The following is a 24,640-nucleotide window of genomic DNA, read 5'->3' as shown; positions in this document are numbered from 1 at the left end:
ACGAAGGTAGATACTTAACGACTGAGCCAGCCGCGTAGGCGCCCCAAATTGGCACCATTTTTGGAAGATTGTATTGGGGGTGCCTGGGTGGTTCAGTTAAGCATCCAACTCTTTTTTTTTTTTTTAAGATTTTATTTATGAGAGAATGAGAGAGCACATGCATGAGCAAGGTGGGGGACAGAGGAGGGGATGGGGAAGGGGGTGGGGAGGGGGTGAGCAAGGGAAAGAGGACGGGGAGGGGGTTGGGGAGGAGGAAGCAGGCTCTCCGCTGAACAGGAAGCCTGATGTGGGGCTCCATCCCAGGACCCTGGGATCATGACCTGAGCTGAAGGCAGACGCTTAATGACTGAACCACGCAGCTGCCCCTAAGCATCCAACTCTTGATTTCTGCTCAGGGTCGTGAGATGGAGCCCTGCCTCGGGCTCCACACTCAGTGGAGAGTCCGTCTGAGGTTTTCTCTCTCTCTCTGCCTCTCCCCACCCTCTCTCTCAAATAATCAATCAATCAATCAATCTTTAAAAAAAGATTGTTTGGATGATTTCTGTTATAATTTAAGTATTTGTACTCTTTGACCTAGCAATTCTACTGAAATGTTCACATAGATTTGCAAAAAATATGTAAAAGAATGTTTATCGCTGTATTAGTTCATTCAGTGAATACCTGGGGAGATTCTCCTATGAACTTGGCACATCTCTGGGCACACAGCAGTGAAACAAAACAAAGTCCTTACTTTCATGAAACTTTTGAGGCCTTTGGTGGAGATACACAATGCATAAGTAAACAAACATACAAAAAAATATCAAGGGGGGCGCCTGGGTGGCTCAGCCGGTTGGGCGTCTGCCTTCGGCTCAGGTCATGATCCCGGGGTACTGGGATCGAGCCCCGCATCGGGCTCCCTGCTCCGCGGGAAGCCTGCTTCTCCCTCTCCCACTCCCCCTGCTCGTGTTCCCTCTCTCGCTGTGTCTCTCTCTGTCAGATAAATAAAATCTTTAAAAAAAAACAACTCAGGTCTTAAAAAAAAAAAGTATTAAGGGATTAAGAAGTGGTAGAGGGTTGGAGGGAAATGCTATTTTATATCGTGTGATCTGGGAAAGGCTTTCTGAGGAGGCGGTATTTGAGCAGGAACCTGCATGAAGTGAGGGAATCAGCCAAATGACATCTGAAGGACGTATATTCTAGGCATTGTTTATAATACCACAGATTGGAGGCCACCCAAATGTCTGTCAAATACTGAGTAACCACAGTCTGCAAAATAATGAGAGAGCTATATGTACAGAATGAAAAGATAAGATAAAATGAAAAAAATGTTACAAACACTTTAAAAAAGTATCCTGAGCAAATATATTTATCACAGGGAAGACATCTAGGGAAATACACAAAAGTGTCAAAAAAAAAACCAAATCCCCAAAACCTGTTAAGAGTTGTTGTATGGATTGAATGAGAGAACAGGTCGAAGTGCCGAGGTGCCAACTAAAGAGAGCCTAACCAGAGACTAAGGAAGGTCTTAGTACTATCTCTAAAACAGGATGGAGCACACAAGTCCTGAAGACCCATACCTTTGCTTTTTTTTTTTTTTTTAATCCGGGGAGAGCGTGACTGCAGTCCCCCGCTACCACAAATTATGCAGTGGAGTTTCCCACATCTGGGGAAATCACAGGGGTCGGCACAACCGGAGTGCAATAGATAAGCCTTGCCCTGGGACAACCACCTTCGTGATCATGGTACCTCCCCTGCCAGGTAAGTACACCTTTGCCTTTTCTGATGTACTGGGAACTCTCCTCTCAGGTCGCTGATGTCTGAGCCCTTCTTCCCTCTCCTTGCTTCCCCACATCCCTATCCCCCTCCTCTCATTTTGCTCTTGAGAATGGAGCCTGTGCTTCTGTTTTCTTAGCCCAGTTACTCCGTCTGGACTGGTCTTCCTTCTCCTCTCAGACAAGCAACCTTGTGCTCGGGCTGCAGTCTGTGCTGAGGTGCCGATAAGGAAGAGGGCTTCCAGGATCCCTCTGATTTAGTATAGCGTCATTTCTAAGGGCAGAATAAAAAGGCTTCATCCATGGTTACCAGCTTCAGAATCTAACTGAGCCAGGAGCTCAGTTTGGGGGATGGGGTTGCTCACACACACTCCTGCCAGTGTTGACCAAACCACCTGCGTGGCCATCAGGGTTTCTGTCGTTGTTGTTTTGTTTTGTTTATTTTATTTATTTATTTGACAGACAGCAAGAGAGGAAACAAAAGCAGGGGCAGTGGGAGAGGGAGAAGCAGGCTTCCTGCTGAGCAGGGAGCCTGATGATGTGGGATTCGATCCTGGGACTCGATCCTGGGACTCAATCCTGGGACTCCAGGATCATGACCTGAGCCGAAGGCAGACACTTAACGACTAAGCCACCCAGGCGCCCCACCATCAAGGTTTCTGAAGTAGTTAAGCCTTAAGTGTTTGGTGCCCACCCTTACTCCCACCTACCACTACCAAACTCCGCTGACTTCCCCGGGCCCTCCGTATGCTTGTCAACCAATTGTTAGAAACAATAGAGCACAGAAAAATGGCCAGGATAAAATAAATACTCAAAAAAATGTTCTATGGCCTTACACAGTTTCTAACAATTTTTCTGTTGATTATTTTGGATTTCTAGGTAAATAATCATATAATTAATAATGCTTCTAGTATTTATGACTTATTTTGTTGTATTGTCTAATTGTATTAAGTAGCACTTCCAGAACAACATTAAATCATAGGAGAAGTGCTCAGTGGACAGTTAGCTCAGTTGGTTAGAGCACGGTGCTAATAATCGGAGAGGTGGTGAGTAGCCTTGTCTTGCTCCTGACTTTAATGGGAATATTAAGAGTAATACTGCTGGGGGCGTCTGGCTGTCTCAGTCAGTAGAGCATGCAACCCTTGATCCAGAGCTGTGAGTTCAAGTACCATGCTGGGTGTAGAGCTTACCTTAAATAAATAAATAAATACATACATACATATCAAAAAAAGTAATACTGGTTGATTAATGTATACATGTGTGTGAGTACACATGCACGGATTTCTACCTGTGTTATGTTAAAGAAGTATACTTTTCCTTTTATCAGAATATTTGTGAGGAATGAATATTAAATGATATCAAATTTTTAGCATCTCTTAATTATTCTGCTTTTTCCACTTTTGATATATCTATATTGTGAATTGGATTAATGGATTTCCTTATACCACTCTATCCTTCCTGAAATAAATAAATGTGTTTAGTCATTTTCAAAATATCCTGCAAAGTTATGTTCATTTATTTCTTTAGGCATTTTACATCTGTATTTATAAATAGAACTGGTCCCTAGTTTTTCTATTGTACAATCTTTATAAGATTTTGGCTTCACGAAACACTGGGCTGTTTACTTCTTTCTCTATGTTTTGGAATAGCTTTAATAGTAAGAACGATTGATTTCCTGAAAGTTTGAAAGAAGTTGTTAATGAACGTATCTAGGTTCTGCTTTTTTTTTCTTCTTTTTTTTTTGGAGGTGTATAGCTTTTGACAGCTTTTGCCCGTGATTATTTATGTTTAGATTTTCTCCTTTCTTTGAGTCCATATTGGTAATTTATATTTCCTGACTATTACCCATTTCATTCAGATTTTATATTTTATTTTTTATTTTTATTCTTTAAAGATTTTATTTATTCATTTGAGACAGAGAGATACAAAGAGAGAGAGTGCATATGAGCAGGGGGAGAGGGGGAGGGAGAAGCAGACTCCCCACTGAGCTGGGAGCCCGGGGCTTCATCCCAGGACCTGGAGATCATGACCTGAGCCATAGGCAGACACTCAACCATCTGAGCCACCCAGACACCCCTCACTTAGATTTTAAATTACATTAGCATAAGATCGGACAAATGCTGACTGAATCCTCCTCTCCCTTTTATTTCTCATCATTTCTTCTGTACCCATCTGTAAACCCGTTCTCATTCCTAATTTGTGCATTTCTGTTTTGTCTGTCTTTTTTATTATGTTAGCTGGTGGCTTATCAGTTTTGTTGTTTGCTTCCTCCCAACCCAAAGAACTCTAGATCTTAGATTTATTCATCAGTTATGTCATTTTTCTGATTTTGAAATCGTTCACTCTGCTTGTGTCTTTGTTAACTCCTTTCACTTTCTTTGCATTTCGCTTTGTGCTGTGGCTTTTTTTTTTCCCCTTCTAATTTCCTGTGTTGTCTGCTTTCTTAATGAACTTTTCTTTTTTCTTATTTAGTAACAGAAGTGTTTAAGGTGATAAGGTTAAGGTTTACGGCCATCCATTTTCTTGTGAATACAACTCTGGCGGCATTTAGTAAATAGTTTCACTGAGTTATTTTTAAAATAGTCTATAATTCAGTTTTTAACATTTTGTGTTGAAGTATCATATACTTACAGAAAGGCAAACATACCAACATATGTAAAGTTTAGTGAATATTCACAAATTCAACACCCAGATTAAGAAACAGAATATTAACAGTACCCAGGACCACTACATAATTTACAGGGCCCTGTGAGAAATGGGAATGTAATGTTCACATTTATTAAGAACTGTAAGATGTGTGACAGCAGAACATTAAAGCCACTGTGGGATCTTTCTTTCTTTCTTTTTTTTTTTTTTTTTAAAGATTTTATTTATTCGTCAGAGAGAGAGAGAGCACAAGCAGGGGGACTGGGAGAGGGAGAAGCAGGCTTCCCGCTGAGCAAGGAGCCCAATGCGGGACTAGATCCCAGGACCCTGCGATCATGACCCGAGCCAAAGGCAGCACCTTAACTGACTGAGCCACCCAGGCGTCCCTCACCTTGGGATCTTTCTAAATGCAGGGTCCTGTGCTCACACTCACGAAGCTGGCCCTGCCAGCATGCGTCTGGGCTCTCTACCCATCCCTGACCCACCTCCCTGCCAAGGCTGTCCACTCTCCTGACTTCAGGCAGCAAGAATAGCTTTGCCTGTACTCTTCTGCGTCCAGCTCCTACTGCTCAGCATTATCTTTGTGAGGATCATCCATATTTTCACATGTAGTTGAAGTCCATACATTTTCACTGCTATATGGTTAAAACGAGTCTGTAACTCAGTTTTGATCTATCAGTGATTGAAGAATTGTTTAGGAGAACTTGAAAACTTTTCCTAGTTTGAGTACATCAGGCTGACTAAGGACCAACTGCCTAGTTTCAGGCTCTTTTTCTTCTAAATGAGTGGGTCCTGACTCACAGAACATACTGTATGAGTAAGAGGGGCACCTGGGTGGCTCAGTCAGTTAAACATCCGACTCTTGATTTCGGCTCAGGTCATGATCTCAGGGTCCTAGGATCGAGCCCCTTATCAGACTTCACGCTCAGTCTGCTTGAGATTCTCTCCCTCTCCCTATATTCCTCTCCCTGCTCATACTCTTGCTCTCTCAAAATTAATTAATTAAAAAAACATATAGTGTGAATAAGAAACAGTGAGCTTTATTCCTTCCTCATGTTCTTCTGATACACAATGAAGAAGAAAGAAGAAGTTAACCAAAGTTCAAGGCAACAGCTTTTTTAACCTGTCCAGGCAGAGGTGTTTTTTTTTTAATTTCGCCAGAGTAGTAGCACAACGGATTGTAGACAAAGGGACTGAGCTCGTGTTGTCAGCCTGTGAGTTGCCAAGGAAACTGGAAAGAAATTTGGTCCTTCTTTGTCAGGTCAGGGAAAGCACCGTGCTTCTCTCACGGATCCAAACAGTAAGGCCGTGTGCATGGCCATTACCTCAGGCTATCCTGGAGCAGTGACCACTGGGCCCTTTCTGTATATGGGGGCAACTGGCTACAGTTCTGACATTGAGAATGGCTGGATATTCAGGGATGAGACCAGATAAGTAGTCCACTGGTCCTTAAAAGATGTATCACTAGGGGCACTTGGGGGGCGCAGGCAGCTAAACATCCAGCTCTTGGTTTCAGCTCAGGTCGTGATCTCAGGGTCGTGAGATGGAGCCCTGGGTCAGGCTCTGCACTGAGCAGGGAGTCTGCTTAAGACTCTCTCATTCCTCCTCTGCCTCTCCCCCTTCCCGCTCTCTCTCTCTCTCAAATAAATAAATAAAAATGTATTGCTAAAAGCCAGTCACACTTTTACATTTCAAACCTAATGTTGAAGGCTAAGTTCAAACTATTTTACTATAATCAACTTGCACCACCAACCTTATATTTAACGAAGGCCTATAGCTCAAATTTGGTGACCAAACATAGACAATCTTTTTAACAAAGTGCTATAGGTGGAAGGCCTATCGTTGAGATTCTTTCTTGAAAGTGAACAATTTTATTTATTTTTAGATAATAAAAAGCTCGTAATACAAAATTCAAAAGGCACAGAAAGGTATGGTCAAAGGTGAGCCTCCCTTTCACCCCCAGCTTCTAGCCTGTTCCTCAGGGGCAACCAACATTATTGTTTTCTTGTATCTCCTTTCAGAAGTGGCCTATGCAAATATACGTAATCTTTTAAATATTTGTATAAGAACTTGTAGCATATTATGCATACTGTTCTGCACCTTGCTTTTTCACTTACTGTTTCTTGGATGTTGTTTCATGTTAATACATATAGGACTAGTCCGCTCATTCTTTTTGTTTTTTAAGTTTATTATTATTTTTTTAGTAATCTCTACACCCCACATGGGGCTCGAACTCATGACTCTGAGATCAAGAGTCATTCGTTCCACTGAGCTAGCCAGGTGCCCCCACATTCTTTTTAAAGCCTGCATAGTATTCCATTGTCTAGATGAAGCATAATTTTTTTTAAAAAAGTTTCTTTTAACAACTTTATTGAAGTAAATTTACATACCATAACATTCATCTATTGAAAGTATACAATTCAAAAAAAAAAAAAAGAAAGTATACAATTCAATGATTTTTAGTGAATTTATAGTTATGTGACCCTCATCACAATCCAGTTTTAGAACATTTCTATCACCCCAAAAAGTTTCCTTATGCCTATAATTTATCTTTTAATCATTTAATTAAACTTCGTTTTTCCTTCTCAGTAATTCATTTTAACATTTACTGGGGTCATGATCTTTTGTTTTACAACACTGGAGAGGATTTGGAATGGTGACGATGTGTTAGGAGAGCATTTCAAACCTTATATAGTATTGCTCCTCTTTTATTTTTTTTAATTTTTAATTTTTTTAGATTTTATTTATTTGACAGAGAGAGACACAGTGAGAGAGGGAATACAAGCAGGGGGAGTGGGAGAGGGCACCCCAGGAAATAGAAGTTTTGTTTGTGCTGTATATTCTAGTGTGATATTTTCCATTCTGGGGCATGAGCTATGGACAGCCTTACATCTGAAGCAAGAGAGTACCAAGTAGAATGGAGGAAAGATGCAGAACCACAGCCACGGACCATCTGGTGATATTTTCACACTCTGGACCACGTGATGACAGTGCTACGGCCTGTTCTCCTGCAGGTAAGTATCCTCCTGCCGCCATCTTCCATTGCATGTATGTATGCTGACTGTGGGCTATGAGTGGAACAAGACACACACATGCTCTGATCTGCCCTGGTGACAATCAGCTAGATGCAGGGGACCCGCCCAAGACAGTGTGTTAGTAAACACCTGACCTCTGTGCACTTCTCTCAGGGCGGTCTGTAGCCACTATAACTTAGCTACTGGTTATCATGACCGGCCACCTTCTGGAGGGAGTGATGCTTGCCCGTTGTCTCCAACCCATCTATTGTTCTTTTTTTTTTTTAAAGACTTTATTTATTTATTTTATCAGAGAGAGAGAGAGCACGAGCAGGGGGAGGGGCAGAGGGAGAAGCAGGCTCCCCGCTGAGCAGGGAGCCCGACGGACGCGGGACTCAACCCCAGGACTCTGGGATCATGACCGGAGCCGAAGGCAGATGCTTAACCGACTGAGGCACCCAGGCACCGCCAACCCATCTATTGTTCTTGAGACTACTCATTTTGGGTGCACTTGGCTGGCTCAGTTGGAAGAGCTTATGACTCTTGATCTCACAGTTGTGAGTTCGAGCCCCATGTTGGGTGTAGAGATTACTTAAAAATAAATACACTTAAAAAAAAAGATTACTCATTTTTGGTGAAGAAAGAGTGAAAGCAAGCAGCTCACTGGCAAAGCGTTCAGGATCTCCTACATCTCACTCTCCAAATTCACAGCGGCCTTGAATGAAAAGGAGAATTGCTACTCTTTAAAAGAGAGGAGCATGGGGCACCTGGGTGACTCAGTCGTTAAGCGTCTGCCTTTGGCTCGGGTCAGGATCCCAGGGTCCTGGGATTGAGCCCCACATCAGGCTCCCTGCTCTGCGGGAAGCCTGCTTCTCCCTTTCCCACTCACCCTGCTTGTGTTCCCTCTCTCACTGTGTCTCTCTCTGTCAAATAAATAAAACCTTAAAAAAAAAAAGATCCTTAATTTAATCACATCTGAAAAATCCCTTTCACCATAAAAAAAATAACACAGATTCTGAGGATTAAGACATGGATATATTTGGGGCCATTGGTTAGCCTACCAATACCTGTGACCAGTCCACCCCAGGACCTCCTGCTCAGAAGCATCCCACTCAATGCTGAGGCTTGGAGGAGCCTAATAGAGCAAGACTCTCCCATAATTTATCTAAGTAGCTCTCCATTAAGCTGTTTTCAAATTTTTCCTTTATGAGCAATGTTGCTTTGAGTATTCTTGACATCACTTCTCCATATGTGAGTATATCCTTAGGATACATTATTAGGAGTAGAATTGCTGGGTCAAAGAATATGGGCACTTTAACCTATTTCCCTATGTTCTTGCTGACAACAGATCAACTTTTTTTTTTTTAAAGATTTTATTTATTTATTCATGAGAGACAGAGAGAGAGAGAGGCAGAGGGAGAAGCAGGCTCCCAAGGAGCAGAGAGCCCGACGCGGGACTCGATCCCAGGACCCTGGGATCATGACCTGAGCCGAAGGCAGACGCTTAACCATCTGAGCCACCCAGGTGCCCAGATCAACTTTTTAATATATATATTTACCAACTTGATAGGTGAAAAGTGGGGTCTCAGTATAGCTTTTTCTTTATTTTAAAATAATTTATTTTTATTTTTTTTTTTTTTTTTAAAGATTTTATTTATTTATTTGAGAGAGAATGAGAGAGAGCACATGAGGGGGGGAGGGTCAGAGGGAGAAGCAGACTCCCCGCTGAGCAGGGAGCCTGATGTGGGACTCGATCCAGGGACTCCAGGATCATGACCTGAGCCGAAGGCAGTCACTCAACCAACTGAGCCACCCAGGCGCCCCTAAAATAATTTATTTTTAAAAAAAGATTTTATTTATTTGACAGAGAGAGACACAGCAAGAGAAGGAACACAAGCAGGGGGAGTGGGTGAGGGAGAAGCAGGCTTCCCGCCAAGCAGGGAGCCCGATGCGGGGCTCGATCCCAGGACCCTGGGATCATGACCTGAGCCGAAGGCAGATGCCTAACAACTGAGCCCCCAGGTGCCCCTGAAATAATTTAGGCATTTTTTTTTTAAAGATTTTATTTATTTGAGAGAGAGAATGAGATAGAGAGAGCATGAGAGGGAGGAGGGTCAGAGGGAGAAGCAGACTCCCTGCTGAGCAGGGAGCCTGATGCGGGACTCTATCCAGGGACTCCAGGATCATGACCTGAGCTGAAGGCAGTCGCTTAACCAACTGAGCCACCCAGGCGCCCTAGGCATATTTTTAACACCAGGTTTCGTTCAATAGCAAGAGGGTCCCTTGCAATTCTGCTGGATAACCATAGTCACAGTTTAGCAAGTCTAGGGACCAGGAGAGGTGACCAAGACAGAGTTAATCCTCAGGAACAAGGCCAGAGCCCACTTATTAGACTTGGATCCAAGCTCAGGGCAGCAAAGGGCATTTATCCCAATAGTTGCTGTCCAAGAACATGGAATAGGAGCTGTTGGCATCCTGTTGCCTCCAGTCATGGTAGACACTGGGGCCCTGGGCTGAGCTCTGTCTTTGGGTGAGCAAGTGACTCTGGAGATGGAGGACAGCTGCCCTATAGACCTTCCCCTGACACTGTAAGGTAATACGGAATGCCAAATACTGCCAGCAACCTGCCCATCCATTAGGACTGGCCTTAGCAGTGTTGAAGGTTGCTAGGAAGAAATGACTGGGGTTGGGACTCCTCAGCTCTGGCAGAGATTTGCCCTGTCAGTGAGCGTGTGAGAGTGATATTCAGTCCTCAGCACGTCCAAGTCACAAAGATCGCCATGGGCATCTCAGGACTGAATCTGAGATGCCCTCGGAAATATTTCCTTAGTCAATATGATTATAAAGCCAAAAGTGGCTGTCAGATTGGGCAAGGAGACAAAGCTAGTCTCCCAGGTCTGATGTGGGCATGTCCTCCTTAGTATCACCCCAGCAACCTGAGGAGGCGTTCAGGGTCCTTCTCTTTCCATCACTCAAACTGTTTTCTCCCAGCATGAAATAACTTCCTTCCCGGTAGAGAAGAGACCACCTCCCCTGACCCCACTCTGGCCCAGGCACAGCTGGTTGATTTGTTCCAGAAGGAGGTGGTGAAGCAAGCAGCGTATGGTTGGGGATTGCTCCCTGAACCCACATAGCACCTCCTGCTGGTGACTGACCCCAAGGCTTACCGTGGAGGCTTTCATTCATTAACTAGTTCCTTTCTTTTTGACTTCGAAGTTTCAGGAGCTTCGCTATAGGGAAGATCACTTTTGCAGGAAAAAAAATGGTCCAGTTTTCTACTTTTCCTGATTTTCTTTTGAAAGGAACATTAAGCAATTTCAGGATGTTAGGAAAGCCCTAAGATCATGGAGAGGCGGCTTGCCTGATCAACTTTATCCTGGGTAGGGGCACCTGGGTGGCTCAGTCCTTAAGCGTCTGCCTTTGGCTGGGGTCGTGATCCCAGGGTCCTGGGATGCAGCCCCGCATCGGGCTCCCTGCTCCGCAGGAAGCCTGCTTCTCCCTCTCCCACTCCCCCTGCTTGTGTGCTCTCTCTCTGTCAAAATAAATAAATAAAATCTTAAAAGAAAAACCAAACACAACTTTATCTGAGTAAAAGATCTGGTGAGTGTTAAGAGTTGCTCCCAGGGCCCTCATCGCCTCAAAAGCCCGCCACTGGCTTGGAGAAAGTTTCCCACTGAAAAAGATAAGACAACCCCCTCACAGCAGCAGAGATTTTACCCCTTTGCTTTTTCCATAGAAATTGCAGAATTTGTCTGGAGGCCACTGGGACTGAGTCAGTAACTGAGATTAGAGCTGTTTTCCACAGCCCTTTCTTAGGCAGGTGGGGCTTTGGGACAGATTAGCGAAGGTGTTGTGGAGAGCTTGTGGCTGCCTCCTGTGGGCCCACGGGAACCCTGTGGAGGTGAGGCAAACCAGGGAGACATTTGCGACTGACATTAGAGCTGGAGTCCCACCGTCCTTCACTTCAATGCAGAAAAGTAACAAGAAAAAGCTTTTGCTGGATAATTTTCATTTTAACTATTCACACAATTTTCCCGGATCTTGAGCATTCTTTGCTCTCAGTGTGACCTTCTGCCCTTCAATTTTAGACGTGCTTAGGAAGCAAAATGAAACCCCTGCATGGGGACCGGAGGATTCTCTGTACCTCTGGAGCCAGGTGAGTTTAGAGAGGGAGGCGGCAGCTGAAGTTCCCAGTTATGCCAAGAGAGCCTGTGCTCTAAAAGGAGAAGCAGATAATGTATTTCCAAAACACAAGTCATACCTCTGTGTGACAGTGAAAAGAGAGGGGCTGAGAGAAGAGCTTCCCTCAGCCAGGCAGCCTACAGAATCTGTGGGACTCAGGGCAAAAAGAAAGTGCGAGCCCCTTGGTCAAAACACAGGAAAAAAATTCTGTTAAAGGTACATATAAAGCCAGACACAAAAGGACAAATAGCAGGCAGCTGGGTGGCTCAGTCGGTTAAGCGTCTGCCTTCGGCTCAGGTCATGATCTCCGGGTCCTGGGATCGAGCCCCGCATCGGGCTCACGTGCTCTCTCTTGCTCGCAAAAATAAATAAAATCTTAAAAAAAAAAAAAAAGGACAAACAGTGATTCCACTTAAATGGGGTCCTGAAAATAGTCAAAATCATAGAAAGCGAAAGTAGAAGGGTGGTTGCCAGGGGCTGGGAGGTTGGGGGATGGGAGGTATCATTTAATGGGTAGAGTTTCAGTTTGGGAAGATGGAAAAATTCTGGAGATGGATAGTGGGAATGTTCGCACAAGGATTTGAAGGTACTTAATGACACTGAACTTTACACTCAAAAATGGTTAAAATGGTAAATTTTATGTTATATATATTTTACAAACCCCCCCCCCACATACACAGACAGGAATACATGAGTTTTTTCCTTCTTTCGAGGTCTCTCTCTCGACTTGTCTTGGTGTTATTTTATTTGCTATCTAATATTGTTCTAAGCAAAGAAAAATTAATCTCAAATTTTTAGCATGAATTTTGCCCTTTATATTGTGCAATGCTAGTTTTTTTTTAGGATTTTATTTATGTATTTGACAGAGAGAGCGAGGGGCGGGAGGGAGAGAGCACAAGCAGGGGGAGCGCCAGGCAGAAGGAGAGAGAGAAGCAGGCTCCCCGCAGAGCAGGGAGCCCGATGCGGAACTCGATCCCAGGACCCTGGGATCATGACCTGAGCTGAAGGCGAATGCTCAACCGACTGCGAGCCACACAGGTGCCCCAAGTGCAATGCTAGTTTTAAATTAAAATATCATAGTATTTAACTTGTATTTGAAATCACTGAAATTACACAATTCGAATTTTGTGGCTCCCAGAGTGTATGTACCTCGCGCTGGCTAGAAGAGACAAAGACAAGCCAGGCTCAGGAAAGGTGGAAGGAGGAAGCAAGGATGGCCCGGGCTCAGAGCCCGTGGAAAGAGTCCGCCAGGGCCTGGGACTTCACAGATGCCTGAGGAGGGTACATCTTGGGCCTGACAGCTGCCGGGTCCCCCTTCCCACAGGCCTACCCCTCCAGCCCACAACAAACAGGCTGCTCCCAGGTATCGTCAAATTCAGAACTGGGAAGCACTCAGTACAGGGGTGAGCTTCTTGGCTGCGGTCAGCGGCCCACCGCAAGCACTGTGGTGCTGCCAGCCGGGGGTGGGCATGGCCACCGCCTCGCCGGACTCCACGGGGTGCACGCGCCCGACACCGACCTGCCAAAAGCAGAGGGCATGGTGGCAGGGGCGGGGTTGGGGAGAGAACGGGAGGTCAGGTAGGGGAGTGACAGAGAACCCATCCAGGGAGGCCGCAGAGGTTGGCACTGTGTCCCATTGCTCCATGAGACCTCACAGGACACAAACCCAAAACTATTAAGAATTCCCAGACCAAGATTTAATGCAACCACAATGCATTAAATCGCAAGTGCAGGGTCTTGTTCAACTGCACTGGTCACATGTCCATGAGCCAGCCATGTTCCTCAAGCAAAAGAGAAGGCGGGATTTGGCTGGAGTCTTCTTTGTAAGATCGCCTCATCCTTAAGAAAGCCTAAATCTAGAAAGTGCTTACGGCAGAGGGGGCTGAGGCAGCCTTTCTCCACTTCCCTGGGCTCCCTTTCCTCGCTTGCCAACAGACTTCAGCTGGGCCCTGTCCTTTTCGCCCTCTCCCTCCCTGCTCACTGTTGGGATCTGCCAACTGTTGACTGGTCTACAGTCTTAACCGAGCTAGGAAATACTGGACCGAAGTTCCTAGAATCCATCCATTTCAGTGCTGAGTGCGTGGTTTCCCAAGTTACTTCCGTAGGCCCAGGGCTGCCATGCAGGACGGGCAGCACGGGAGACCCTCCAAAGCCAAAGCTGGTTGGCCCCTGCTGGCCTGGGGGCGTGGGGGCTGGGGCACAGGCCGCTGTCTGGCCCTCTGGGCAACTGCCACCTTTGGAGGGTTGAGGAAGCCAAGCCCTCCTCTGACTCTGTTCCCTAAATTCTTGCGACTGCAGACTGTGGGCAATATCCTTTCTCTTTGTAGCGGCCTCAAGTTGTGTCTGGGAGAGTGGGGGCTTTTCTCGGACTAAGTGTTGCCCTGAGCCTCGTCTGGATCACGTTGCAGTTACGCTCCTTCCGGCTCCGTTTGTAAAGCGTACTCTTGTTTCATCAAGTGTCTTTGGGGAATTTTCAACTCTGGAGGGCCCCTCTCTGCATCCCACACTGGGAAGAAACCGCGCACCCGCTTTCCTAGCAACTCTCTGCCCATCAGCTGGTCTTCCCTTGGGCCCCGGAGGTCCTGTTCCCGGGAAGGCAGGCAGGCAGGGGACACACCAGCAGCATCCCTCTGCCCTTTTCTCTGGTGCTGGTAAGAAGGCATTTTCTCTTGAGCCGAGGGACAATCGGGCCGGCCTCCGAGCGGAGTCCAGCTCAGCCCCATCCAGTCTACCTGGCAAAGGGGCTGGGCTGAGGGAGAAGGCCTGTGATCTGAGCAAAGGCAGCTGTCAGGGGAGCAGGGAGGCTGACAGCCTGGGCTTGGTCCTGGGAAGCACAGCAGGCCTGGGTGGGCCCCGCAGAGGAGCCCCCGGGCAGTGGCCACGACCTTCACTGGGAGGCCAGAGCACCACCCTGTGATTTTGCAGATCCTCTTCTTCCTCTCTCTTCCCATGCCAGCCCTTTCTGAGCCTTAGCAGGCCTCAGCTGGGAGTTCTTCTATGTGTGTTTAAATGTCTCAGTCAAGAGTGAAGACTGGATCTGTGTGTGACTAAGACCTTTTCTGATGTTAAGTATCTGTGAGGAGCTTTGAAGGGAAAGCAACCAGTCCCCTGCCCAACCCCCTTTTCAGATGACTAAGTCATGACCCTTTTTAACAAGACTTCAAAGAAACCTCATCAAAGATAACATTTATATTGAATAAAACAGTACAACAGTTTTCCCCTTTTGACTGTAAAGCTTGAAATGAAACACGAGCGCCTCATTTCAGCTCTCTGGCAAACAAAGCATAGTGAACCACAGCGAAGCAGTGGTTATTGCAAGACAAACTTGGTGGACCCTAAGCTGAATTTCTGACATTAGGCATGGTTTTTCAAGGGCTCAGGTCATTAGGCAATCAGAAAACACCAGAGCTCATCTCGATCATCTCTGCCACAAATTGTCATCTGAGAAGGCACAGTCGCCGTGTGGTGGAATAGCTCGCGGGACGTGGGGCTCACAAAGTCTGGGTTTTGCCCTGTGTTTGCCCTGCCTCTGCACAGCCAGAGGCCTCAGGTGAGACATTTAACTTCTTAGGAAGCTGTTTCCCCTTGTATGAATGGGGATAATAAATCCCCTATATTTCACAAAACTGTTTTAAGTACGTAAAAATGTATGAAAAAATACTTACTCTGTGCTTGATAAACAATATACTCTCGATATACGTGTGCTGGGTTGTAATCATTGGTGGTGTTTTCTGCAACACTCCCCACCCCCCATACCAATTTAATAAAACAAAGGTAAAGGTAACATTTTAAAAATTGCTGTATTCAAAATTAATAATAAACTTTAGGGTAAATAAGCTTTAAAACAAAAGTACATAAGCAAAAATAAATAATTTACACCGACCCACTAACCTAATTTTCAGAGTAAAGCCATTTTCAATTACAGCACTGTTATCCCGGGCTCCAGCCTGTGGTCAAACTTTGATAGTTCATTATTTTTAAAAAACAGTAACAAAAAATTGAACGCTAAGTAAAATCTTTAACAAAACCAAAGCACTGGATTTAACTTTTTAATTTTAAATAACCAAACTTTGTCATTTTATACATAATCCAATGTCATGGATCCAATTCAATATAATTAGCATCTCAGCTTGAAGAGGTGGTATTTTAACAGGGATGGAAAACTATAATGAATAGTCTTCAAACCGTGAGGTACAAATAAAAACATACAAGTATACAGTAGAACAAAAACTGCAGACACTCTATTAACTTGGGGAAATATTCGAAGGCTTTACATCCTTTATTATCCATGATGGCTTTTGGAATTGATTGTTTGAAGTATAGAACCTTTGCCGTTTTAGATACAGCCTTTATTTTATCTTTTCACAGTAAGTTAAAAATCCATCATAAGACTCCACTGATCTTGCATGTAGACGCTAGGAGTTTGCAAACTGATAAAAGAGTAACGTGAAAATTAACTGTATTGCCCTAATTTCATACATCCTTGTACACAATGAATCCGTTTGGGAATCTATTCCAAGGGTTATACACACAAAAGTGTCAAGAATAAACTGTTCTCCACTCTTGCATAAAAATGTGTACAGTATTTCAGGAATGGAAACATTCTAATTTTCCTGGGCCCGGGCTCATGGATGTCTGCTGCCTGAAGATTTGAAAGGCTCCTTCTGATGTAGTGCCCCACTGTTTTGAGGATTAATCATCCAACCCTGGCGTTTCTCCTTGTTGGATCCTAGATGCTATTCTGATGGCTTCTTCCAGAGATGGCTGTTCTCCAAGCTGAAACAGGAATAAACACAAAGGCATACCAAAGAGAATACCAAAGAAATAGTATATGCCAGAAGTAAAATTTTTTTTAAGAGTTTTATTTATTTATTTGAGAGAGAGAGAGAGAGAGAGCACAAGCAGGGGGAGCTGCAGGCAGACAGAGAGGGAGAAGCAGGCTCCCCGCTGGGCAGAGAGCCGGATGTGGGGCTCGATCCCAGGACCCTGGAATCATGGCCTGAGCTGAAGGCAGAGGCTTAACTGACTGAGCCACCCAGGTGCCCCCCAGAAGTAAAATTTCTCTCTGTAATTCTGACAGCTGGACTTAAGATACTACCGCTGATCCAATCATAAATGCATAAAAAAAATCCTTGCAGGAGTATAATATATTTTCTTTCTTTAGGATTTTGATAAACCTTCACTCGGGCAACAGACAAAAGATGCTCATCTTTTCCAATGGAGGCACTGAGAGAGCATCCTGAGCCATCAGCTTCCATGCCCATAAACTAAATTAAAACCAATGGTTGGCATTTTCCTAAATGTGTTCTCTTTTCCAAGTAAATACATGAAAAACAACTCTTCCCAAGGAAAAATAATCTGCACCTAGCATTCTAGACTCTCTGCTTCAATCCAGTGACTTCCCTGAGAATAGTCTTTTCTGTCTTCTGATGTTCCCCCAACATAAAACACAGCTGTGCAGGGATTCTCAGGGGGACTAACTTAGGGTCTCTGTTTACACTAGGTTCATTTGCAAGGAATAGCTCTTAAGTGCTTTCTAGAATCCTACCTAATGAGACTTATTTTGAAAGTAAAGATGGCTGGCTGGGGGCATGCTGGGATGTTTACCAGAAGCTTTTCTTTTTCTTGCTATAAATTCCCCTAGGGGGATGTGGGTGACTCGGGTCCTCAAGGGTCTGCCTTCGGCTCAGGTCATGATCCCGGGGTCCTGGGATCGAGCCCTGCGTCGGGCTCCCTGCTTGGCGGGTAGCCTGCTTCTCCCTCTCCCACTCCCCCTGCTTGTGTCCCCCACCCCGTGTCTCTGTCAAATGAATAAATAAAATCTATAAATAAATAAATAAATAAATACCCCTAAAACAAGCAAAGCTAATACAGAACAAAGTGCCAGTCTCTTTGAGTCCCCCGCAAACAGCAGTTGTCTTCAAGGAGCTAAGTGCCATAGATTGTTCTGTGCCTGGCCTCCTGTGAAGGTTGTGAATAAAGGACAGCGCCCGAGGCCGAGAGCCGTGAAGGAGTCCGGCTATCACCGCACTCACCTGAACTGCGATCTGGGTGCCGTTGGATGTGGCCACTAGGGTCAGAGGCCTGGTTTCTGTGGTTACTAAGTGATGGCTGTGCTGCTGGTGCCCCATCTCTGATGAGGCAGCATGGAATGCTGCCAGGTCCTGAGCCACAATTGCAACCTTCAACCAAAAGTACACACAAGGAAAGCTATGATTAAGTACATCAAACTCCATTTAATGCGAGGGACTGTCTTCGGATCTGAAAGGAGAAACTCCCTTTTGACCACAGACTTGTAGAAGTCTAGAGCTGGAGGAGAACTTATATATTGTCTATTCTAGACTCTTCTTCTTCTTAAGATTTATTTATTTATTTTATATAGAGAGTGTGAGCAGGGGTAGGAGCAGAGGGAGAGGCAGAGAATCTCCAGCAGACTCCCCGCTGAGCATGGAGCCCCACACAAGGCTCGATCCCACGACCCTGGGATCATGACATGAGCCGAAATCAAGAGTCGGATGTTCAACCAGACTGAGCCATGCAGGCGGCCCTGGACTCTTCTTTTTTACTTGAAGAAGCTGAGGCTCAGAAAGAAGGGACTTATCCAAGCTTAGTGAACCAATGACATAACAGGTTAGAGGACACCGGACAAGGGGATCTGCTACACCAGGCTCCACTAACCAGGGGAGACGTGACTGTGCCTATAGGTTCTATTACTCTAAGTGGCTGCTTGGAAGGTTACACATGTGGACTAATTCATATCTCAACGGCCTATTTACTCCTCAGTGGGGATAAATGGTAGGTAATATACTATTTTCTCCTATTTACCTGTTGCATTTAAAATTAGATTTCCATTTCAGGAGGAAAACTGAAAGGGCTGGGGATTGACTGGAGGGGGTCACAAAGGAACTTTCCAGGGTGACAGAAATGTTCTATATCTTGTTTGGGATGGTGGTTATATGGGTGTACATATTTAACAACTCACTGAATTGTAAGTTTAAGATCTGTACGTTTCATTGTATGTAAATTTTACCTCAATTAAGAAAAAACAGATTGTGAGCTGATATGAAAAACTGTGTTAGTGGTCAGACAAATGATAATAAAAACAGAATTAAACTTTTGCTTGTCAATTATGCAAATATAAAAAAAATCCTCAATACTAGCAAGAAGAGTACAGAAAAACAAGGAAGCTTTTAGATCCACGGCATAATTGTTAAAACTTTTTGGATAACAATTTGGCAGTATGTAGCAAACAGCTTAAAATACTTTATACCGGGGCGCCTGGGTGGCTCAGTTGGTTAAGCGACTGCCTTCGGCTCGGGTCATGATCCCGGAGTCCTGGGATCGAGTCCCGCATCGGGCTCCCGGCTCAGCGGGAAGCCTGCTTCTCCCTCTGACCCTATCCCCTCTCATGCTGTTTCTCTCTCTCTCTCAAATAAATAAATAAAATCTTTAAAAAAATACTTTATACCGTTAATTCGATAATTCCATGTCTAGAATTTGTTCCTATGAATATAATCAGAAGCTTGTACAACAATTTATGTATGTGGAATGAGTAAGTTCCATTTGATGGATTACTTTACAGATGATAAAAATCCTTTTATAAGAACACTTAATTGGTATGAGAAAGTGCTCAGAATATAGTGTTAGATGATAAGCACAAAATTATAATCCTAACTCTACACACCACACATACATACACACACACAAAGTAAGTAGTCCTAAATGTTGAGACTAGTTATTTTAACATCAAAAGAGTATAGCAGGTTTTTAAAAAGATGTTATTTTTAAGTAATCTCTAAACCCAATGTGGGGCTCGAAATCACAACCTTGAGATTAAGAGTCACTGACTGAACCTGTCAGGTGCCCCGATTATAGCAGATTTTTAGTTTGAGTCTCTATTTTTAATTCTTTTGGATATATTGCTACAAGCGGAATTATAGGATCATATGTAATTCTATGTTCAACTTCTTTTAAGTAGGCTCTATGCCCAACATGGGGCTTGAACTCATGACCCCAAGATCAAGAGTCACACACTCTACCAACTGAGCCAGCCAGGCGCCCCGCTATGTTCAACATTTTTGTTAAAGATTTTATTTATTTATTTTAGAGAGAGATAGAAAGTGCGAGCAGGGGGAGGGGCAGAGGGAGAGGGAGAATTCCAAGCAGACTCTACGCCCAGCACAGAGCCCGACATGGGGCTCGATCTCACAACCCTGAGATCACAACCTGAACCAAAACCAAGAGTCAGACACTTAACCAACTGAGCCATTCAGGTGCCCCTATGTTCAACTTTTTGAGGAACTGCTATACTGTTTTCCACAGTACTTGCACCATTTTCCATTCCAATGAGCAATGCACCAGAGTTCCAATTTTTCTGCATCCTCGGCAACACTTGTTACTGTCTGTCTTTGGATAATAGCCTAACCTCATGGGGGTGAAGTGGTATGTCAGTGTGGTTTTGATTTGTATCTCCCTGATGACTAATGATGTTGAACATCTTTTCACGTGCTATCTGGCCATCTCTAAATCTTGTTGGAGAAATGTCTATTCAACTCCTTTGTTCTTGCTCAAATTGGGTTGCTTGTTTTTTTTTGTTGCTGAGTTATAGGAAGTTTTTATCTATTCTAAGCATTCATCCCTTATCACATATATAATTTGCAAATATTTCCTCTCATTATGTAGATTGTCTTTTCACTCTCCTGGTCCTGGCCTTTGAGGCACAAAGTTTTTAATTTAATTTTTTATTTTATTTTGTTTTTTTTTTTTTCTTTCCAAATTTTTAAATTCTAGTTAGTGAACAAAGTTTTTAATCTTGAACAAGTTTAATTTCTTTCTTTCTTTCATTGCCTCTGCTTTTGGTATCATACATAAGAAATAATTCCCTAATCTGGGTCATGAAGATTTTCATCTATATTTTCTTCTAAGCATTTTATAGATTTAGCTCTTAAATTTAGGTCTTTAATACATTTTGAGTTAATTTTTATATATGGTATAAGGTAAAGATCCAACTTCATTCCTTCTCATGTGGATATAGTTTTCCCAGCACCATTTGTTTAAAGGACCATCCTTTCCCACTGAATGGTCAAATTTTAATTGTTGAAATTTAACTGACTATATATGTGAGGGTTTGTTTCTAGACTTTCTATTCTATTACACTGGGAATATACATTACTTTTGTAATCTCAAATTAAAATAGATGGAGAGCACAGACTCTTCTTTATATACCTGCTAACTAGGCTTCCAGAGGCACCTGGAAAACCGAGTCTACGAAATCCAATTACCTTAACAACAAAAAAAAGGCCAGTGAAGGACCAATTGCTTTCTTCTCGTGCATGTAAAGAACTAGGCAATTTAAGCATTACAGATAATTCACAGGTGGTGTCTGGATACCCCAAGTGGATAGCCAACATTTGCCCGATGGCCTACAGTTGCAGAAGAAGGAGCAATGGCAGCATCTGGTCCTCAAATGAAACCCCCACTCCTGTTGTAATATCCCTGGTTGCTGGAAGCTGCCTGGCTTCATTCCAGCCCTCAAAACTGTCTCTCCTGAAAATTTTCCTATACCTCAGGCTACAGATAAACTAAACTAAAAAAGAATGTTTGCCTTAGGGTCACTATCCTTCCAGACCTGCAACTGTAACTGGCATAAGGTGTATTTACCCAAGCTGTGCCATGCACCCATCCAGGGATCCTACAGCCACGGAAATGACCGGGACCACCCTGTAAGACAGCCTGAAAGCTAGTGGTTGGGTTTTGCTTTTGTTTCTGTTTTTGCATAGAGTATAATTAACAAACAATAAAAATGCACAAATCTTCAGGTGTTCTCTTGAGTTCTGACAGTTAGATACATCTGTGGAACCACCACCTAAAACAAAATAGAGAACAGTTCCTTCATGTTCCATCCCATCAGTTTCCTTCCCCCAGTCAAGCAGCATTTTCTGATTTCTATCACCATGGACTTGTTTTGTCTGTTCTTGGATTCCGTGTAAGTGAAATCATACAATACGTATTCTAGTGGAACTGCTTGGTCATGGGATATAAGAAACCACCAAACAGTTCTTCAAAGTGGTTATATCATTTTACACTCCCACTAGTGTGTACGAATGTTCTAGTTGCTTCATATCTTTACCAAATGTTGTTAGTCTTTTCTGTTTTAGTAATTTTCCTGTGTCTGAAATGGTGGTATCTCATTGTGATTTTAACTTGCCTTTCTTTAATAACTACAGATTTGAGCACTTTTTTATGTTATTGGCCATTCTTGTATCTTCTTTTGTGAGAGGTCTGTTCAAATGAGCAGTCAAATGATTTGCACATTTAAAAAAAATTGTATTTATTTTACTCATTTTTAATGGGCTATTTGTCTTTTTACTGTTGATTTGTAGAAGTTTGTTATATATTTTCAATACAAATCCAGTGTCAGATATATATAGTGTGAATATATTTTTCCCAGTCTGAGGCTTATCTAATCTTTTTCTTAATGGTATCTTTTGGTGAGCAGAATTAATTTTCATGAAGTCCAATTTATCATTTTTTTTCTTTTACTGGTAGTGCATTTTTTATCCTAAGAAATCTTTACCCTAAGGTTACAAAAATATTCACTTTTCTTCCAGAAGCTTTATGATTCTGAATTTTGTATTTCAAGGTGTAAAGACTTCCAACTTTGTTCTTTTTTCAAGGTTGTTTTATTTATCATAGGTCCTTTCATTTTCATGTAAATTTTAAAATGAGATTATGTAATATCTTCAAAAGAACCTGCTGGAATTTTGATTGTGATGGTATGGAATTTATAAATGAATTTATGAAGAATGTGAGCTACTAATTTTGACAGACTCTTTCATTGAACATGGTAAAGTAGCTGTAGTGAATCTAACATTGCTTTCAGCATAGCACAAGAACAACTGTTAAAATGTATTAATATCATGTATTTTAAGGGAAATGGAAAATTAAAACTACAAAGAGATACATCGGATTGGCAAAAATTTAAAAGTCTGATACCACTATGTTGACTCTACAGAAGGGAAAGAGGAGGTCTCGAATGCTGCTGATGGTCACGTGGGTGGGCACGGCCCTAGAAGGGAAGCTTGGTGCTACCTATCACAATTACAAGTGCACTCTAGGATCTGCCTAGCAGACTGACGCTCACCCGTGCAAAAGCACATGACCACAAGGTTACATGCTGTTTGAAATAGCAAAAGTCTTTAATTACGGTGTTCATACAGTGAAATATCATATAGTTGCTCTCTATATAACGAAACAGAAATATTTTTTAGATGTATAATTAAGTTAAAAAAAAACAACAAGGTGAAGAACAGTATTGTTTACTACCATAAGAAAAAAAGGAAGGGGGGAAGATGACTCTTTGTATTTGTTTGTATATGCTTCATGAATTGCTGGAAGATTACGCAAGAAACTAGTAACAGTGGATTCTCTGCGGGGGGCAAGACCTAGGTTGATGGAGGCAGGGGTAGGAGGAAGACTTTTCACTGCATACCTGTATATACGTTTTGATTTCTGAACTACGTGAATATATTACATATTCAAAATATTAAATAAAGAAAATTTCGCAAATGAACTATTCCTAACTATCTGATGATGATCATAGGAGGGGCTACCATTAATGGGCTTTATATTAAGTACTTTATATGCATTATCTCATTCAATCCTTTTGTCAACCTTATGGTGTGGATGCAACCATCACTGCTATTTTACAGAGGAGGAGAAACAGACTCAGAGGGTTGTGTGGCTAATGCTATAAAGCTGGGATTCAGTCCAAAGTTTGTGTGCTTACCACCACCATATCACCCTGCGTATCTATGTAACGGTTATGATACTGGTATGTGTGCGGATTCATATAAAAAGAAAATAGCAATTACCTGCTGTCCTTCTGTGCCCTCTGCCGTAACCATAGCAACAGAGTGGGTCCCTCCTGAGGAGATGACCGCATCATGAGCCGGGACTGTGATGGGCGTGCCATCCTGCGTTACCATTGTGATGGTATTGCCAATGGCTTGCATGTCAGCCTGAGATATGTTGACCTGCAATACAACGCATTTTACCAATCAGTCTGTTTCTTGTTGTATTTGGCAATTTAAAAAAAAATTTTTTTTAAGTAATCTCTACACTCAACGTGTGGCTGAACTCACAACCCCGAGATCAAGAGTCACATGTTCCACTGACTGAGCCCAACAGGCACCCCAAAACTGACTGTTTCTTAAACGCATTTCTTCCTCTCCATCTCTACTGCCAATTTAGACCCTTATTTTCCTCTCGTCTGACTTCCTGCAATACAACTTCTTTCTAGGTATCCAATCTAACCCTTACCTAAACCATCCTCTACCTTGACACTTTTTTTTTTAAGACTTTATTTATTGAGAGAGAGAGAGTGAGCGAGAGAGAGCACAAGCAGGGTGAAGGGCAGAGGGAGAAGCAGATTCCCCGCAGAGCAGGGAGCCTGATGTCGGACTTAATCCCAAGACTCCAGGACCACGACCTGAGCCGACGGCAGATGCCTAACTGACTGAACCACCCAGCACCCTACCTTGACACCTTTTTAAGAAAACAAATTTCATTATGCTCCCTGCTTACATCACCAGTGACCCCCCCATCACTAGAGTTCAGACTTTTTACATGGCATTTGTGACCTTTCGCAATCTGGCTTTAACAGCTTCTCCAGACTCATCTTCTACCACTTCTAAACCAGCATCTGGCACTCCCAGCCACAACTAATCGTTCGCAGTTCCAGAATGTCATATTCTGTTATATCTTCGTGACTTTTCCCTTCCCTTCACTCTGCCTACCAAACTCATGAAAATTCTTCAAGATCCAACTAAATGGCCACTCTCCGTGGCTCAGTCGGTTAAGTGTCTGACTTCAGCTCAGGTTATGATCTCTGGGTCCTGGGATCAGCCCCACATTGGGCTCCCTGTTCCGCAGGGAGTCTGCTTCACCCTCTCCCTCTGCCCCTCCCCCACTCATGCTCTCTCTCAAATAAATAAATGGCCACTCTCTATAAGGGTTTCTAAGATTCCTTCAGGAAGAATCATTTAC

The 24,640-nt window shown here is 43.3% G+C and overlaps 1 protein-coding gene, 1 long non-coding RNA gene and 1 other non-coding gene across 7 annotated transcripts in view; 1 reads left to right on the top strand and 2 right to left on the bottom strand.

Moving 5' to 3' along the window:
- The first annotated feature begins 480 nt into the window (after positions 1-480).
- LOC135362386 (uncharacterized) lies at positions 481-15,384 on the top strand. Its single transcript, XR_010407007.1, has 3 exons — positions 481-1,737; positions 7,244-7,411; positions 13,921-15,384. It is a non-coding gene; the product is annotated as an uncharacterized LOC135362386 (long non-coding RNA).
- LOC123858090 (U1 spliceosomal RNA) lies at positions 1,582-1,745 on the bottom strand. Its single transcript, XR_006794048.1, has one exon. It is a non-coding gene; the product is annotated as a U1 spliceosomal RNA (small nuclear RNA).
- Positions 15,385-15,965: 581 nt separating the features above from the next.
- Positions 15,966-24,640, bottom strand: part of ZNF143 (zinc finger protein 143) — a 65,861-nt gene continuing 57,186 nt past the window's right edge. For 4 of the 5 annotated variants that reach the window (XM_045894167.3, XM_045894168.3, XM_064577090.1 and 1 more), the window contains 3 exons: positions 23,467-23,628; positions 17,629-17,775; positions 15,966-16,369 (listed from right to left, as the gene is read on the bottom strand). In XM_045894167.3, the coding sequence (XP_045750123.1) occupies positions 16,286-16,369; positions 17,629-17,775; positions 23,467-23,628 (393 nt within the window). In that variant the 3' untranslated portion in view covers positions 15,966-16,285. Of the gene's footprint in view, positions 16,370-17,628; positions 17,776-21,253; positions 21,459-23,466; positions 23,629-24,640 lie in introns of those variants that run through there. The other variant, XR_008507500.2, reaches the window with a different exon arrangement.

This window comes from Mirounga angustirostris, unplaced genomic scaffold, assembly GCF_029215605.1.
Source record: "Mirounga angustirostris isolate CCGP_5_RB_7025 unplaced genomic scaffold, mMirAng1.0.hap1 SCAF_13, whole genome shotgun sequence".
In the NCBI taxonomy this organism is placed as follows: Eukaryota; Metazoa; Chordata; class Mammalia; order Carnivora; family Phocidae; genus Mirounga; species Mirounga angustirostris.
This window is presented reverse-complemented; position numbering and strand designations above follow the sequence as displayed.